The sequence below is a fragment of the Ursus arctos genome, unplaced genomic scaffold (genome assembly GCF_023065955.2).
Source record: "Ursus arctos isolate Adak ecotype North America unplaced genomic scaffold, UrsArc2.0 scaffold_19, whole genome shotgun sequence".
NCBI classification, from domain to species: Eukaryota; Metazoa; Chordata; class Mammalia; order Carnivora; family Ursidae; genus Ursus; species Ursus arctos.
In genome coordinates this window covers 10,506,639-10,524,371 of record NW_026622863.1, presented here as the reverse complement: position 1 = coordinate 10,524,371, position 17,733 = coordinate 10,506,639, and the positions used below count along the sequence as shown (strand labels likewise).

At 42.0% G+C, this 17,733-nt stretch overlaps 1 protein-coding gene across 2 annotated transcripts in view; it reads left to right on the top strand.

Annotated features, from left to right (window-relative positions):
• Positions 1 to 17,733, top strand: part of TOX3 (TOX high mobility group box family member 3) — a 104,676-nt gene that overhangs the window by 61,778 nt on the left and 25,165 nt on the right. The window contains exons 2-3 of one of the 2 annotated variants that reach the window (XM_057314360.1): positions 12,917 to 12,982; positions 17,402 to 17,653. In XM_057314360.1, the coding sequence (XP_057170343.1) occupies positions 12,917 to 12,982; positions 17,402 to 17,653 (318 nt within the window). Of the gene's footprint in view, positions 1 to 12,916; positions 12,983 to 17,398; positions 17,654 to 17,733 lie in introns of both variants that reach the window. The other variant, XM_048224048.2, reaches the window with a different exon arrangement.

Genomic DNA, 17,733 nt, shown 5'->3' with positions numbered 1-17,733 from the left:
ATATAAAATGCTAAAATAAGTTTGGGCTATATACCAGATTAACATTGGCATCTTGACTGAATTCCATTATTTGTCTCCCAGATGAAAGACAACGGCCCCGACTTTGAAGAGATTTTATTTTATGGTTATATTTAAGAAGCCATTAGCCTCATACACGAAGTAATTAAAATATGGGTCTAGGGGAAAAAACAAAACCCTCCCTTTTAAAAGTGAACATGTTATGAAATCTTAAATTACAGATTTTGGAATAGCTGGTTGCAAGAAACATAATTTTCCTCCCTCCTGCCCCAAGACCTTTCCAGAAGTGGGATTTTGAGTCTTACGTGAGCCCTATACTGGTCAAAGATGTTAGATTAAAAAACAAACATAACTGGTAAGATACAGAAAATTAATGAAAGCTGTACGATCACCCATCTGGTAAAAAGTTGTCCCTACAGAATTCAGGCAATCATAAAATCACAGAAAGATGCATGTAATCAAGATGTTCTTGCCGTGTGAGCAAAAGCTCCCTGCCACCAGCGCATAAAACTCTAGCCCTGACATGTTTCGGTAGCCAGGACCCTGCCAGTAGTTTCTTGAATGCTCATTCTTATCAGGTAGTGGAACCTTTTTTCTTAAACTTTCGGAAATGATAGGTGTGAATCCATAGACAAGAATCCTGTTTGATTTAAATGATGGATATATTATATGTGGTTGGGATCTTCGTATCACTTGATGATTTTTGCGTTAAGTCGGCTCGTAGTATTTGGTTTATCAAATATGACTGAGACTGGAAAACAAACACATGAAGTCACTTACAATTCTTCAGGAAGAATTTATAGACTTACTGCTCTTTTGTAAATGTTAGCCATAGCCTACCATGTTACACTATTTCTGTTTCTTGATGTATTTGCAGCAGGGGGGAAAAAAGCAACTGAGTATTTATGTGAATGGAAAGCTTCCTTGCTGTCAACCAACTGGCTGATACGTATTTGAAACACATTTCAGTAATCCTTGATTGCCGCCAATAATCTTATAAGTACATCTATCCGAAGTCAGCATAATGCCCACTTGAAGAAAGACCGCTGATGGTGTTTGGATTGTGCAGAAGCAATAATCCTGTAATATTTATTTTAAAAATACTCGGAATATCTTTTGTTTATGCTTAATGTGCGCGCTGATCTATATCAGGGTTTCTCCGTCTTGCTACTGTTGACATTTTGGACCGGACACTTCTTTACTGGGGGAGCTGCTGTCTGCAGGATAAGATGTTTAGCAGCGTCCCTGGCTTTTGCCCACTGGACACCAGAAGCAGCCCCTAGTTGTGGCAGTAAAAACTCTCTCCAGACATTATCAGATGTCCCTGGGGGGGGGGGGCAAAATTGCCCACGGTTGAGAGTCCGTGATCTGCGTACCTCTCTCCTTCTGTCTAAGAATCTACAAGATGCCTTTATTTGCATATCTGTATTAGCATATTTGTTCTAGGCACCCAAACACGCGACACTTTAGGAACACGACGTTTTATACTTTAGAGATCAAAGAACAGAAGACCGATAATAGGAAGTCATGGATGTTTTGAAGGAATTCATGATAAATCAAAATGACAAGGGACCAACTGAAGTAAGAGAGCGTGAGTTTTACCATTGGTTAGTAGGGTTTAGTTACGGCACTCAAGAAATGCTGTAATGGGTTAAAACCTTTTCGCTTAAGAAACTGAGGCCTATTGGACTTCGTTTGTTGTTCCTCTTTTACATTGGAAGTTTCATATGGTGTGCAAGACATGCCACCCAGGAGACTCACTCAGGGTATTCGGTATAAATAGGTCACATCATTAGAGACCTTAAAGTTTGTTTGCAGTGGAAAGTCTCTGAGGCCCTTCGTCATTTGATTGCAGCATGAACCACAGAGTCTAGAAGCATGAGGAAAAGAACTCCGATTTTATCTTCCCTGATTTCCCTTTCTGATTTAAGGCTTGGCCATACTTTGGCAGACCTTAACAGTGCTTCACCTGAATTCGACGTGGACTGAATCACGTGTGTAGAAAAGGAAATAGCTTGGTTACACATTTTTCACTACACCAAAGCTGCCAATTGGAAGGACCCCCGAGCTTGACCCCGAGGCACTGCCTTATCAGTTGAGTACCTACTGTGTGCCAGGCAATGGTGCTCGGAGGCCAGTGAGGCTCTTATATAACCTGTGCCCTCAAGGGACACAGACGTGGAAGTTGATCACTTGAGCATAGCTCAGAGCGATGCACAGACCGCCTTGGAGCTTGGAGGAGGAGAACTCGGTGCAGCCGGGGGTGGGCACGGTGGTCCCAAGGCGGACTTTTCCAAGGGGCTAGTTCCTGACCGACCTTGCCGATGGCACCTACTGTGCGCGTCAGTGGATCCATTTCCTATAAACGAATTCACACTGAAGGGCCTCTGACAGAGGAGATCTAAGTTCTTATTCCTCCCAGGGCTACTAGAGTTTATCACGAGACACAGCCCTTTCTAAACCCAGGTGACGGACTGTACTGCTAGCCACGGAAATCTGCACGTGACGGTCAAAACTTCGGGGGCCAGAGTCGTTCTGGTTCTAATCCAGACCTCAAGGAAAGTAGCCACCTTTTCCATCCAGACTCGTAACTACTCTTAGCTCTATCATTTCAGTGATTTTCAAGAAACCAGAACAGACCAAGCACATCTGTCTTACAAGTTGCTGTCATTACATGAAAGACGCCCACAGTTTCCCAGAAACAATTGAAAACACACAGAATAGACATTATTCTTACTTTCTGGAAGTTATGCTCCGAATCTTATTATCTGCTGCTTCTTGGTGGCTGCTCTTGCCCTCACTTAGGTGTGTAGTCTCGCCTCCACCTACAAACGTGTGAATCTCCTTTTATCCATACAGCACGTTTGAGCTAAACCTCTCCAAAGTATACTCTGTACCCGCTAGCTCCTGTTTGAACCTTCCCTCTACCTTCTCTGCCAAGAAGGCTTGTATCCCCATTTCTTGGTCAGCCAGGCCCCCTTTTATGACATAAGGCCTTTGCCCAGGTAGTTTTCTCTACCACGATGCTCTTGTCTCACAGGCAAGCTCCTATGCATCCTTCAAGGCCCCACTCAAATGACTCCTCTTCTTTGAAATCTTCTGCTGACCTTTCATGGGGAGTGCTTTGCATATATCCATACACAGTAGCACCTGTCATGTGGAGTCTGAGTCTTACATATTTTTTACCCAATATCCACCATTATCTCTTTTATATTATAGGCACTTAATACATACTACATAAAATATTTCCATCAGCCATTTATTTTTCCCAGATGATCAAAGTCCTAGCTTTCCAGGTGCCTCACTCTCAGCTTTCTGACATTTACCAAGTACCTCTTCCATATAAGACCATTTGCTGGGGGGCCTTGTATTTTCTCACTTCTTACACAGCCCAGTCCCCCCAAAGCTCCATTCTTCTGTCCTCAGAAGTAAAGAAACAGAAATTCAGAGTGGTGACATGAAGCGCCTTCCTGGTGATCTCCAACTTGTAAGTGACAGAACTGGGATTTGAACTTGGATCTCTCTGGCCCATTCATTCACTCACACGTTCAACAAATATTTACTGAGCACCTACATACCATGGGCCACCCATTGTCCTAGGGCCAGAGGAGACCACATGGATCCAGTTGTGAAGCAGAAACCTACATAAATCGAGGAGAGAGTGGTTGGGTCAGGAGGACGGCAGGTGCAAAGGCCCAGCGAAGAGAGTGAGGAGTAGTCAGGGCAGTGTACTTGGGGCTTAGTGAGGAGGGAGTTTGGAGAAGCAACCAGCTTCCAGATCATACAGGAATGTGGATTTTACTCTGAGTGTCATTGGGAAGCCATTGGAGTTCTTTGGGTTCTCCCACTCTGCCGATAGAAGCCATGACAGTGTATAAAGCAGACATGCATGGTCTGTTCTGCTTTCTGCAGGGCTCACTTAAATGTTACCTTGCCATTAGTACAGACGGAAAAGGTGGCTTTTTAGGTACAAACCCATTTAGTCCTCAAAACCTTGAAGCACACAGAGGCCCAGTAGCTCCTGCACGGTTCCATGGCTAGCAAGTGGATCAGTGGGGATTTGAACTTGGCTTTAAGAACTTGCCTAGCATCCCACAGCTAGTTTGGCAGGATTGGAGGTCAAAGCCAGTTAGTGTGACTGTCGAGATGTAGTGTTCTCTGTATTCGAGTCTGCAGCCTCCTGCCAGCCTTGAAGTCTTCTTAACTGGTCTTGCTTCCAATTTTTCCCAGTAGTAACCTTGTCCACTTCAGACTCAGGTGTCGGTTTTCCATCTCTCTCTACTTCTTCCTTCCAACAAAATCCTTCACGGACCTTCCGATTTAGTGCATTTCAAAATGTTTAGATGGGCCTTTGGGGCTCTCCAGGGCCTGGCTGCCTTGTCATCTCCCCCAGCCGGCCTCCCCCTCTCAGTAACGGGCACCCCCCTGCGGCCACATTGGTCTCTGCATTGTTCACTTCGGTCTGCAGCTTCGCAAACTCCATTCCCTCTGCCTGGGACGCCCCCTCCTCCTCCCTCCTTCCTTGTTCAAGACTTGTTCCTCAGAGTGGCCATTCCCTTTTGGTTCTTCTAAATGTGCCTATCATTTGTCAGCGTCACTCCCCGACTTGGCCCTTAGGTTGAAAAATGTTTTTGCCCCATCTCCCTAACTGGGTTGTCATCCCTTAAAAGCAACAAGAGTATCTTCTATTTCTTGCTGTCTTTGGAAAGGTAGATATATTCCCCAGACATATCCTATTAGTTGGTATCTAGTAGGTTGGTATCTAGTAGGTCCCGGGTTCAGAGTTGGTAAGGCCTTGTGGGGGGCCGGGGGGAGAAGCCAGAAGTACACCAAAGATGTGGCCACTTAGCCACATATGCGCTACAACTGGCTTCTTTTCGTTGGTGTGTGTTTAAGGCAAATCGGGGCTTTCTCTTCCCATTCTCTGAATATTGGTGATGGCTGGCTTGCCGGGCCAGTCCCAGAGATTGCTCCATTTTTGTTAAAAAGAAAACTTGATTTGGGAAGCTTAGCATCCTCTCCTCTGCTTCTATTTGTTTTTCTGATATTAAACAAGTGCAGTTGGGTTTGAGAGGGTGTTGTGGGTTGTTTTTTTTTTCCCTTGCCACCTCTAACTAGTCCAGATGGTTATGCAATTTACAGACTCAAATGTGTCCAGATCATGAAAATCCAAAGGCCTCCGTGTTTGGGTAGAGTCCATATGTTTAGGCATTGTTGTTCCTTGTGTGGGTCCACAGAACTTGCTGAGAAATCTAATAGTGGTACTTGCATTCTCTAGTTGGTCCAACTTAGAATGTTCCCGTTCTTCCTTCCGCTCGTGAGGGTTGGGAGAGGGGCTATCGGTCACCTGGTGGATGGTTCCATTTTCCTGGAAGTGAGGACGGTAAGAAGAGATTGGAAGTAATTGAGCCCGAGCCTCTATTGCTCTCACAAAACAGCTCGGGCTACATCAGCATTTCAGTGAGATCATCATCAGATGTACGGAAAGGTTTATTAAAAAAAAAAAAGAAAGAAAGAAATTTCCATATTGGTCTAAAATGAACGAGGCTAGCTGTTTTCAAATATTAGTGTGTCCTAGAATTCCTGAGAAGCTGGTTAAGCGTACAGATTCGTAGGGCCCCGTCGCCTAGAGATTCTGGTACAGTAAACTTTGGGGAATCAAGGAATCCGCATTTTTAACAGGTATCTGGTTAATCCGGTTAATCGGTGGTCCCTGGCATCACACTTTGAGAAACTCTGACCTAGCCGATAAAGCAAACATTTAAAAAAAAAAAAAAAAAACAGAGCATTTTAAATTAGAAAAAAAAAAATCAACTGTCATATTTATTACGAAGTATTTAATACTCAGAGTCTTGCCCCCTTGATGTTAGATGGTTGGCTTTCTCTTCCCTGGACTCTCTGCCTGCAGGCCAGAGTCAGTGTGGTTCACTCTAGTGCGTTTTCAACCACCAGGGCCCCTCCCCTTCACACTCCAGCCCGCCCACCCAGGCCTCTCGATCTTTTCTATAAAAAGGTTGGTGCGTTTTCTAGAATAAAACTTTTTTTTTCCAAGCTAAGTATCTCAAACGTTTAAAATATTAATTTTATTAGAATATAGAACTCTTCCTTATTTCCCCTTCTTTCCCGTAGGTGTGGTTTGTGCAGGGACCTGTGGGGATTGATGCTTGGTTTCTCCTTTGGGTTGAATTTCAAGTGCTTAGCCCGGGCCTGGAGAGCAGTTCTGCATACCAGCGTTTCCCATCTAGAAATTAATTTGTTTGTTCGCTCATTCAATACAGATTTGTTGAACACCTACTATTTATCAAGTTCTCTTCTTGGCACTGGGACATCAGTGTAAACAGTGCAACACATGCTTATCCTCATTAAATTTACATTCTAGTTGGGGGAGAAAGACAATAAATATGTTATGTGGAACAGTGTTACGGAAAGAAATCAAGATGGAGAAGAGGGATAGAAAATGGCGGTGGAGGAGGAGGGCTGCGGAAGCCATTTTATAGCGTAGTCAGAAGGTGACATTTGAGAAAAGACTCCAAAGGAGGGGAAGTGAGTCAGCCATGAGGACATTGTTGGGGATGATGGTTCTGGTAGAGGAACCAGTTGGTACAAAGGCCCTGAGGTCGGAATGTGTCTGGGGGCCTAGAGGAGCAACAGAGAAGCCAGCAGGGTTAGAGTAGGACAAGCAAGGGGGAGAACATTGGCCCAAGGGTCAGAGAAGAAATGGGGGGCCATTTTGAGGTCTTCTTCCCTGGGGGAATAGGAAGCCATTTAAAAGTCCTATGCAGAGGAGAGAGAGGATCTGAGTTAGGTTTTCAAGGGATCTCTTTGACTCTGTGCTGAGAACAGACTGGTAGACAGCATGGTAGAGCCAGCAGGACCGGCTAGCAGGTGACCACGGTGACCCAGGAGGGAATGGGTGGCTTGGGCTTGGGTGACAAGGTGGTCAGCTGTGGGGGCATAACCGGAAAGATGAGCCAACAGAATCTTTGATGATTTGATGGCGGAAGGGAGAAAGAGTGGATTCAAGGATGATTTGTGGCCTGAGTCACCGGAAGTGAGTCATCTCCCCATCAAAGGAGATGGGGAAGGCTGTGGGTGGAGCAGGTTTGGGGAGAAGATGAGGAATTCAGTTTTGTGCATATGATCGAGCTGCCTATTGACATCCAAATGCAAATGCTGTAGGCAGTTGGATAGATGAGTCTGGCGCTCGGGGAGATCATTATCTAGGAGTTTTTAGCATATGGAAAGGCAAATAATATTTTTGAAAGTTTATTTTCTTAAAAAAATCTTGCTTTATATTTGAACCTCTTAATCTGTGTCTGCATATGTATGTGTATGTGCATAATTATACATATGCACGTATATCACCCTCTCTCTGTATGGAACTCTCTATACATAATTAGCAGAAGCGTGTGCCCGCGTCTGTGTCTCTTCTCCCGCAAATTATACGTCCTGGTCCGTTGTTTGCAGTTTTTTGTTTCCAGGCTATTGTGGAACCCAGAACCTTTGGTACAGACTGCCTTTACTCCAGATCCACCCCCGAGAATCACCAGTCTTTATTGTCATCTGCCACACTGGGCTTGTGTTTGTTCACTCTCTGGGGCTCTCTGTCTTGAAACAGATGACCGCTGCTGGAACTGGTTAAAACTTGATGATCTCGGGTGAGTTCTTTTCCACGGGGGTAGGTAGCCGAGCCTTTGAGAGTGTGTGAACTTTGTTGAGTGAGAGGGACGCTGCCTTCGCATCACGTGACCGTGCTTGGCACACTGGAGCCACGATGGCACAGTTCATTTGTGTAAGCAACTTGACAGATGTCCTTACTGAGGCATCAAATTGGATGGTGTCTGCTAACAAATCTAATGGGAAAAAAAGAAAAGAGAATTCGAAGGATTATCTTTTTTTTAAGGATTAAATTTGTGCCATTTAGCTGTTTGATACCCTGTAGTTAATGGCGCTTTATTAGAAGCCCGTACAATTCTTCACATGGGTGTCAAAATAATTTCAGTGCAAATGATGTTGTGTGGACTCATCAGGCTGAAGTATTCGTCTTGTGATTACAGATGGGTTTTTGTCTGTACTGCTCTACTTTCTTCCAAGCCTTTTGCTGCACAAGCTAGAATTAACAATCTCCATTAATTTACTTTGGCACTTCACACGGTGAGACAGGCCATGAACACGATGGTCTTTAATAAATTTTTTTTAGAAATCCTGCAATGCTCCTTTTTTAATTGATGGCCTTCATAAATTGTATTTGCCGAAGCTGTAATTATTCATCAAGCAGCAAAAGCAAATGTACCTCCAAGTACAATGAAGATGTTCTTTTGTGAAATTATTAAGATACAGAAGTTCGACATGCAGGGTAATTTAGTTCTGCTTTATAATTATATCTTTGGGGATTATATCTTTGGGGATCACGTCGATTAGAGCCTATCAAAGCGGAAAGGACCAATCATCACCAGTGTACTTCATAAATGCCCCTGCCTCGCAGTGACCATTCCCCCAATATATAAGCTCTTGGAAACCATTGGAATCAGCGTATTTCTTTCATAATGTTTTTATACATTCTTCCCAATAGGTAACTCTTGGTTTCACCCAATGTTCATTTAGTGTATTTGAAATATTTCGTTTTAACTCCTGAAATCACATTATAAAACCTTATATTGGTTGAGTTAGGGGTCTTCCAAGGAATATCCCTGGAGAGCTACCATCTAGGAAGTTTGGAAATCAGCCAATTAAGAGGACCCAGAATGCATAATTTCTAGAAATTCTTATTCAGGTGATTCGTGAAACGCGTAAACTTTACCGTAGTCCAAAATGAGGATATTAGCTTTGGTAAAGATTCAGGGAAAATAAAGAGTATTTTCAATAAAGGCTTTGGAACAAGGTTTCCCAGAGTGTTCCCACAGACTCTTGTGGGGGAAACCAAAAGCAACATCCCGTGGCAAATTTGGGGGGAGGGGGAGGTTTACTATTTCCCACTTAAAAAAAAAATATAAGCTCCAACCAGATAGGAACTTTGTCATCTTTCTCACCATTTTGTGGCCAGTGCCTTACACACAGGGGAGCACATAAATAAATGTTTGCTGAATGAGTGAGCAGCAGGACTTCTCAGAACATTTAACCTGGTGTAGAGGGCACTGTGGCTCATCAAAGAGCGGCAGTGGTCTGCAGCCTTTCTCAAACTTATGGGCCTTGGAACTCTTTCCTTGAGGAGCATTCTCCTAGACCGAGGTACCTGGAAAACCCCCCTGGGAAATTCTAGCCCTGAATCGATCACCGAGTGAAATAGTCAAGGTTTTGTGGCTGTTGGAACGTAAGTGATACATATTGTGAGGCAAGAGGGATGCCAGACTCCCATGTTTGTGTCTGTGATTTGGGGCATTGACCCGTAGAAGCCTCAGTCTGTTTATAAAATAGGGATAATAATGATTTTTTTTTTCAAACTTGTTCCGGGGAAAATAAATTACATTTAATCACACTTGGAAAAGTTAAATGAAGCAATGTATGTAGAGGGCTTCTCAGAAGAATTATTATTATTAATATCATTATCGTTCTCAATATCATCATCAAAAAATAGGTGATAAAATTGCGCCAGTCAACATGTGTGATGATGAGACACTGAAGTTAAAGAAATCTGATCAATCTTTCTAATCCCTCCCCCTTCAATGAACATTGGAGCGCTTATAATATGCTGGGCATTGTTGTTACTTTTGGGGGAGACAGTGGTGAATGCAGTGAAGGCCCTGTCCCTCATGGACCTAGGGATTTTTTGTAATATATTGTGTTTACCGATGTCACTGTCTCTTAGAACATAAAGTAAATTTAATTGTACACAATTCAGTTAAAGTTAATTGTTCTGAGGTCATTATATTAGAGATCTGCCCCAAAGGATCACTTTTTCTCTCAGAATCAGATCTGTTTGTACACAAAACGACTAACGGAGGATTCATAAGTCACATTTTAAAATAAAACAAATTAAATTAAGCTAGTGTTATCAGATAAGGTAAATCAAATGGGAAGTGACATCCCTTTCATCCTGATCAGTTTAACCACACTGTAGGGTGGCCAAATTTAGCAAGTAAAAATACACAGTAGCCCGTTGTAGTTGAATCACAGATAAATAGAGAATACCTTTTTTTTTAAGTATAAGTATATCCCAAATAGTGCGTGGGACATACTTATACTTTAAGTTCTTTACTTGAAAGCCAAATGTAACTGGCTAGCCTCTATCTTATCCGGCTACCCCACCACACTAAACCAGAGGCCCCTGCCACCTGTGCAAGAGAAAGGCATTTCCCTGCCTAAGTCAACATTTGCGGCCATCTTTGTAGGGGAGGTATTTTTACCCCAAACTGAACAGAAACCTTCGCTTCTATTTGAAATGATTTATAACTGTTCCCGCCTGATCGCCAAGTGTTTCCAAATTAAAAGCCATTAATTAAGGCCTTATATAGATACAAAAGATATGCAAGGAGTGCTTTGTAATTCCAGCTCAGTACTTCAGGTGAGAGCTTTTCAAATTACGTGGACCACTGGAGCCACCTGCTTGACTAAACGCAGCGCGGCGGGCGCGTGGCTCATCAGTGCACCGTGGTGCCAGCATTGTTACTGATTTTTCTCATTTCTCCAGGGCAAATACTAATTAATGGATACAATTCACAGCTGATTAGCTGTAGTTTCTTCAGTAATTACATTCGCATACTAACTGTTCAGAAGAGGATTTCTAACCCAGTTCTTATTTCACTCTAAGCTTAATTTGTTTTTTGAATTGTTTAGGCCCTTAGTTTAATAGCCATTTTATTTTTCTTTGTTGTTTTAGGTGCTATTAGATAATAAGTGAGTTTAATCTTAAAAAAATACTCTTTGATAATGAGCTGCTTTCCTTAAATGGATTTCTAATTCCCCAACAAAACCTACATTTAAATAACGTTAAAGCTGGGATGCAGACTGCCCGGCGTTCCGGGGAGGCGGAATGGGTGCCTGGAATGCACATCGCGACCCAGGTTCTCAGAAATACCCAAAAAGAACATGCGGAATGGAGGCCTGAGATTTTATCCTAGGATCATTAATTCATGGCAAATTCCAAGACAGAAAGCTATGCTTTTTCTTGCATATAATTCACATTGTAGAAAAATGGGGAAAATATGTCAGTGTCTGGGGGCAGGGTGGGCGAGGGGGAAGCAGTCCGCGTGCACCTGCTTGCATATGTACCTTTCTTAATTTTAAAATTATTTTTTAAACCACTTTACTGAGATACGATGGACACACAACACATACAGTAGCTACTTGCATGTTTCACGTAGACACCTTGGTGAGTCTGGAGATAAGTATACGTGGGTGAAACCATCCCCCCACATTTTTGATATCACATGCCTTCAGAGAAACTAGATAAAGGCCTTTCTTAAGTGCTAACAAATACATCTTTCAGAAATCCTTATAAAGATGTTTATCCAAATGAATCTGAGGGCTCATTGTGCGAGTGTGTGTTTAGGGGTCGTTTTCCAGGGTGGGATTTTGCTGCTGTAGACCACAGAAGCACTCCAGAGCCATTAGAGCCTTTCGTGGAAATCCTGCTTAGTTCTTGGATCCCTGACATGATAAAGTGTAGCACGTCAATCCCACTTCTGTGCACGAATCTTACAGGTTGAGTCAGGGGCTGAGAGCCCCCTGGAAATAAGTGTTGGGTTTGCCGAGAGGAGGATTATGTGGGTCTTCCATATCTATGTGTCTATATTTATTCTCTACATTTATCTGTGTATCTCTAGTTCTCTCTCTTTCTGTCTCCCCTTGGGAAAGTTATGCCTTTTACTTTAAATAATTAACTAGCTCTATTTATATTAGAGAATGGATATATACATTTCACCCTTTGGAGACCAAACCTGTGTTTTATTTGATGTTCTGAAGGAAGGAAACAATGCACATTATAAAAAAGAAGGGCGTTCTTGCACCATTTAAAAATGATGAAAATAATATACTTCCAAATAATTATGCTCACAGAGCCTTTCCATGTTGCCAGACTGATAATGAAATGTTTAAAGCAACAAAACGTGCCCACTTATACCATCTGAACCTGAAAATACATTTCTGGCAAAATCCAAGTTTTACATTTTGATAACAGGTCTCTCGCAGTAAAGAGCTTATGTCTGAAATGCTGATACAGTCTTATTTGTGATGGTATGAATGGGCTATTGTGTTAGGGAATTAAATAAAAATTGCTGTGTTCATAGGATCCCGCTTATTTTTTAAACCTCTTTGCACTTAACGTTACATGGAGAGATTAAATATCACTGTTTTCAACAGCTCTGATGGACATAGATATCGTGTTCCAACTCTGGAGATTTTAAAAAAGTATATTCTTTAGTCTCATTATTTATTTACATTCATGCCACACCCCCGTGCACGAGAAAATAGAATTTGAGTCCCCGAGAATTGAATTCCATTCCCTTTATTTCACGTTTTAACCTCCTCGCACTTGTGACATCTGTTCCTGAAAAGTACGCCACGAAATCCCAGCATGCTCTAAAAATGTGTCAAGGTGATTTTCTTGGGAACTTTGCCTTGCACCCTCTGACGAATAAGGCCAATTCAACAAACCATAGCCACTCGTGACCAGTTGGCCGAATGTTTGTCAATCGTCTCCCTTCGCCGCCAGTCTTGATGAGAAACAACACCATTTTCTAGAAATTTCAAGTTAACTTAACTCTGTGCTCTGTTTCCTGAGAGAAGCAGCCAACAGCATGTAGCACAGAGCCTCTGTCACAGTTCACATTGGGTCTGAGGAAAACCACTCTTTCATCTCGTGACACCAGCATTCTTGCCAAATCCCATCTGAGTATTAAGTAAACCACCAGGATTCTTTATTTTTCTGCATATTAACGCAAAACAATCTGTTTTCTTTCAGTTTGGGAGTAACAATAATTACATGAACATGGCTGAGGCGAACAATGCTTTCTTTGCCGCCAGTGAGGTAGGTGTCTGTCTTCATATGTCTGTTCATGTTTTATGTGTCATTTACATCATTTAAAAGGCTTGGAGGGAGAAGCAAAGAATCGAATTTATCTCTCTTATGTGGTGCAAGGTAACGACTTTGGAGGAGAAATGAGAAAAACCTTTTGGAAAAGAAAGTGACCTGACAAGTCTGTCTCTTGTCCAGAGGCAGTTATGGACGTTAGTAATTCACACACATCCGTTGATGAGAAGAAATATACATGCAAACACAAGTATATAGGGAAGAAAGTGCATAAAATCTGTCTATCCAAATTGGCATCTAAAGCAAATTAAAGTGGTGATTTTGAAAACTAGGGTGGAAGTGACTTTCAATAGAAAATATTTCAACTTCACCCAGCTCTGGGGATAATTTCATTAAGATGCCACGGTTTGGGAAATGATGTGGCAGAAAAGTATTAGAGTTTCTTGGGTCTTCACAGGGAGTGATGTGAAGTGAGTGTTTTGTCCTCTTGTTAGATTCCCCACAGCCTGTTACAGTGCCTGGCACATAGTAGGTGTTCAGTGAATATATAGAGAATGAATGAATGGATGAATGAATGAAAGGATATGCTCCAAGACTTGGCCATGGGGGGAAAAACTGGGCAGCCAATTCTAGAGGCAGCACCACGCAGGCTCTGGGTTTGTCTAGAACGTACTGGAACAAATGGAACAAACGTGTTCTTCTTGCTGTTTTTACTGCATTCCCTACTTACTGACCTACGGCTGTTGTCTGGGCTCATTGGCCTGGCCTCCAGAAAAACCTCGATCTTGATGAGATCAAGAAAACAGTTTCCTAAAAAGAAAAAAAGAAAAAAAAAAGGCAAACTGTGATATTTCAGATTTTAAAACAAGAACACACAGGTGAAAGTGGTCCAAATGGGACATTTCCTCTTGGGGTTCCCGTAATAAAAAGTCTTCATTTTCCAAATACATTCAAATATAGGAAACTGAACTAGCTTGACCCCAGAGGATGAAACTCATAATGGCTTTGTAAATGATCTTGGTACAGGGAAGCAAGTGGCACGAAAGAAATTAACTTGGAGAAATTATCAGAAAAAAATGGGGAATCAAGAATTAAGGGTATTCGTAGCTTAATCATTTTTTACAGTGACCATCCTCTCTCTCACCAAGAAGACGGCCCAGATAAGGGATATTGTCTGGCACTGGCTGCTATGTTGTTTGTGATAATGAACACAAACCCCATCTGTAAGGACAACATGATGTTTCATTCTGTAGGATTTTTTCCCTACATTTGAATCAAACATTGATGAAAGCTCTGCTGCCAGCAGCTGCTCAGAGACAATTTAATTCCAGCTGTGATAATTCACCGTGTCAGACTTTGGCTGTTATATGTTGATACAACAGTTCTCCGGATTTGCATTTTTATCAAAAGGAACAAATGTTTTGAACATTTCAGTACAGATGGTATTTAACCATGTACATACTATTTTAACATGTTCAAGGTAAGCACTGAAGACTCAGTATCCGTAAAAAGGAATCACGATAGACTCCGAATGATTAACCTGATTCTGGTCGTACGCAGAGTCGCAGAAGTCAGTGTCTTTTTGTTGGTGGTGGGGCCATATGTGGTTCTTGTGTCATCTCAGACATAGCCAGTGTGTGCGTGCACTCTTTTCTCCAAGGAATGCTTAACTTCGTCGTTCACCTCTCTTTAAAAGTGGTGTCAGATTTTAGCATTTTCCTGGTTATTTATTATAATGTCATTTTATCATATTGTTTTACTAGGTTATGCTGTAGCAATGGACTCGCTTCTTCCTTAAAATTAATTTGTTTTTAAAAAAATTACGCCACAGGGACGTATTATACGTAAGACATCTCTCTGTGCCTTGACAGAAATAAAAACGAAAGCCTCCTTAGTTTTGACCGCCTAGCGTAAGACATGCTTTGTGTTAGAGTTTAAGAGCTAATCTGATGCGATGATTTCGTCGTACGTCTTTTCTTGAACCAAAAATAAAGCGCAAGTAAATGTTAATGCAGCACATGATAGCATGTGCCTGATTTCCCAATCATTGCATTAAAAGTAAATTTATTTGGTTTTTTAACATTTTAATGAGTGCAAACTAATTCAGGAAGACTTTAGGTTTGAATGCTGTAAAGTCGAAATTGTGCCTGAAACCAATTCCCTTCACATAGATATTGGCCTGTAGATAACACCACGGGGACTGGGAGACTCTGAGTTTGAAATTCACACATTTGCTTTATGTTTTCTGTCTGTGTCATGATTACCCTGACCATTTTTAAAGTGCTTTAAATATTTATTGAAATAATATTTCAAGTGTTAATTACAGTGGTAATGAAAACAGCCAAATGCCACATATCAAGAATGAGTGTTTATCCGTATTGTTAATGTGATATGTTAGATTTCATTAAGCAGTAATGGGGTAGCAAATGAGTCAGAAATTACAGTTGCATCTGTTACTAGACCACATTAGTGCCAAAGTAACGGCAAATGCAGCCATAGGGTTATGTTCATTAGCCAACGACGTTTGTGGCCAACCCATCCCTTTGTGTTTGAGAACTCAGGGTAGCGCAGGAAGACATGGACACCTTTGGAGGCGGGGGGTGGGGGGGGTCAGGGTTAGAATAAATATGTCAAAGAATCTCATACTTCATTCTAGCTCCCAAATATGTTTTTATGCTATCATGTTTTGCATATATCGAATCTGCTAGAAACCTCAAGATGTTCACTTGTCCCACCATAGCCTCCCATCGCTTGTGACCTCCATATTGCTGGGAAGATACAATGAACAGTTGACAGGTTCTCTATGCAGGGGATGGTTTGGGGTTTTTTTTCCTTTTTCCTTGAGCTTGTTTCTATTTTCTCACGAGTGGTTATTAAGTTATAGCATCATTAATAGTTTGAAGAATGATGGTTTGTAGTTCTTAATTAGTTCTCTTAACCGATTGTAGCAGATGCAAATTATCTTGCACCAGTTAATTAAAAAAAAAAAACAACGCTACTAATAATGGACTATGCCTTTGATCCTCTGAGTTAGGAACGAAAAATATCTGACCCTTTCACTCCACCAAAACTGATATCCTAGACCTAGCCCCCCCCACCCCGCCCTGACCCCCCAAAATCCAAGCTGTATTTTAAGAAAGGCATGGCAGCCCTAATTTGCATCCAAAGGCCCTATTTTAAAACACCTTCTTTGGGGCGCCTGGGTGGCTCAGATGGTTAAGTGTCTGCCTTCGGCTCAGGTCCTGATCTCCAGGTCCCAGGATCAAGCCCCACATGGGGCTCCCAGCTCAGTGAGGAGTCTGCTTCTTCCTCTCCCTCTGCCTCCCCCCCTGCTTGTGCTCTGTTTCTCTCTCTCAAATGAGTAAATAAAATCTTAAAAAATAAAGTAAAACCCTATCTTTAAGAATCTAAGGAGCAGTGAAGAAAGTAGTGCATTGTTTACTGAAGTCTGGGGAAATAACACTTGTCTAAATGAGTTAGCAGCATCAATGGAGTCAGCGCGCCTCTATCAGTGTATCTCTATGCTCGTTCTATGGGGAGTCTTTCTTTTGTTGTTGCTGTCTTTGTTTTGTTTTACGTGGGCTCTGCCTAGCGTGGAGCCCGACTCGGGCCTTGAACTCAGGACCCTGAGATCAAGACCTGAGCTGAGCTAAGAGTCGGACGATTAACCCCCTGAGCCACCCAGGCGCCCCTAGAGATAGTCTTTCACAGTTGAAGACGGCCAGAAGCGTTCTGATAAACACCCCTTACAATCGTCATAAAAGAAAATAACTCTCCTTATAGTTTAAATAAAAGCACCGGGACCTTCTAATATATGCTCTGATAATCCATATATAAAATTACGTATTACAGACCATCACAATTTCCGTAGAAACATTCACTGCACGTGGGAATATACCAATAAGGAAATTAAAAAAGCAAACCACAAATGTAATATCACTTGTTTTATATGTTGTGGCAGAAAGTAAATATATGTAATGTTCACTTCTGGATTAATGTTGTGTGTGTGCACCACAAGATCGTCAGCATTTTATGAAGCATGTGGATAATGTAAGCGGTTTGAGCTGTTTCGCTAACATATCAATAAAGTGGCAATTTGTTACATAGCCAAACCTAATGTCGCTGACGCCCCAACTACCAACAAAGACAGATGTTGCTAATTAAGGACGCATTAAAAAACTGTTAATACTGATACTCCATTAAAACCATATGATAATGAGACTTAAATCTTTAATCAGAATGATCAGCAAAACTTTATGTATGGAAATCTGTGTTTAAGATGTTTTCGTTTGAGAAATAACTATTTGGCCTGGCTAGGCAGTGTTTTCATGCAAAAATCTTTCTCTTTCCCTCCAAGGAGAAATAAGATGTAGGAACAGAATACGAAGATGTCTCTATTTTGTTTCCTTTTAGCAGACATTCCATACGCCAAGCCTCGGGGATGAAGAGTTTGAAATCCCCCCTATCACGCCTCCTCCAGAGTCAGACCCTGCCCTGGGCATGCCCGATGTTCTTCTACCCTTCCAAGGCCTCAGCGATCCGTTACCTTCCCAGGGAAGTGAATTCACACCCCAGTTTCCCCCTCAAAGCCTGGATCTTCCTTCCATTACAATCTCAAGAAATCTCGTGGAACAAGATGGCGTGCTTCATAGCGGCGGGTTGCATATGGTAGGTGTTACATTTACTGCTTGGAAGTGTTTTTTTAGTCATTTGCACTTCTCATGGTAAAGACCTGAGCGTCCACGTTC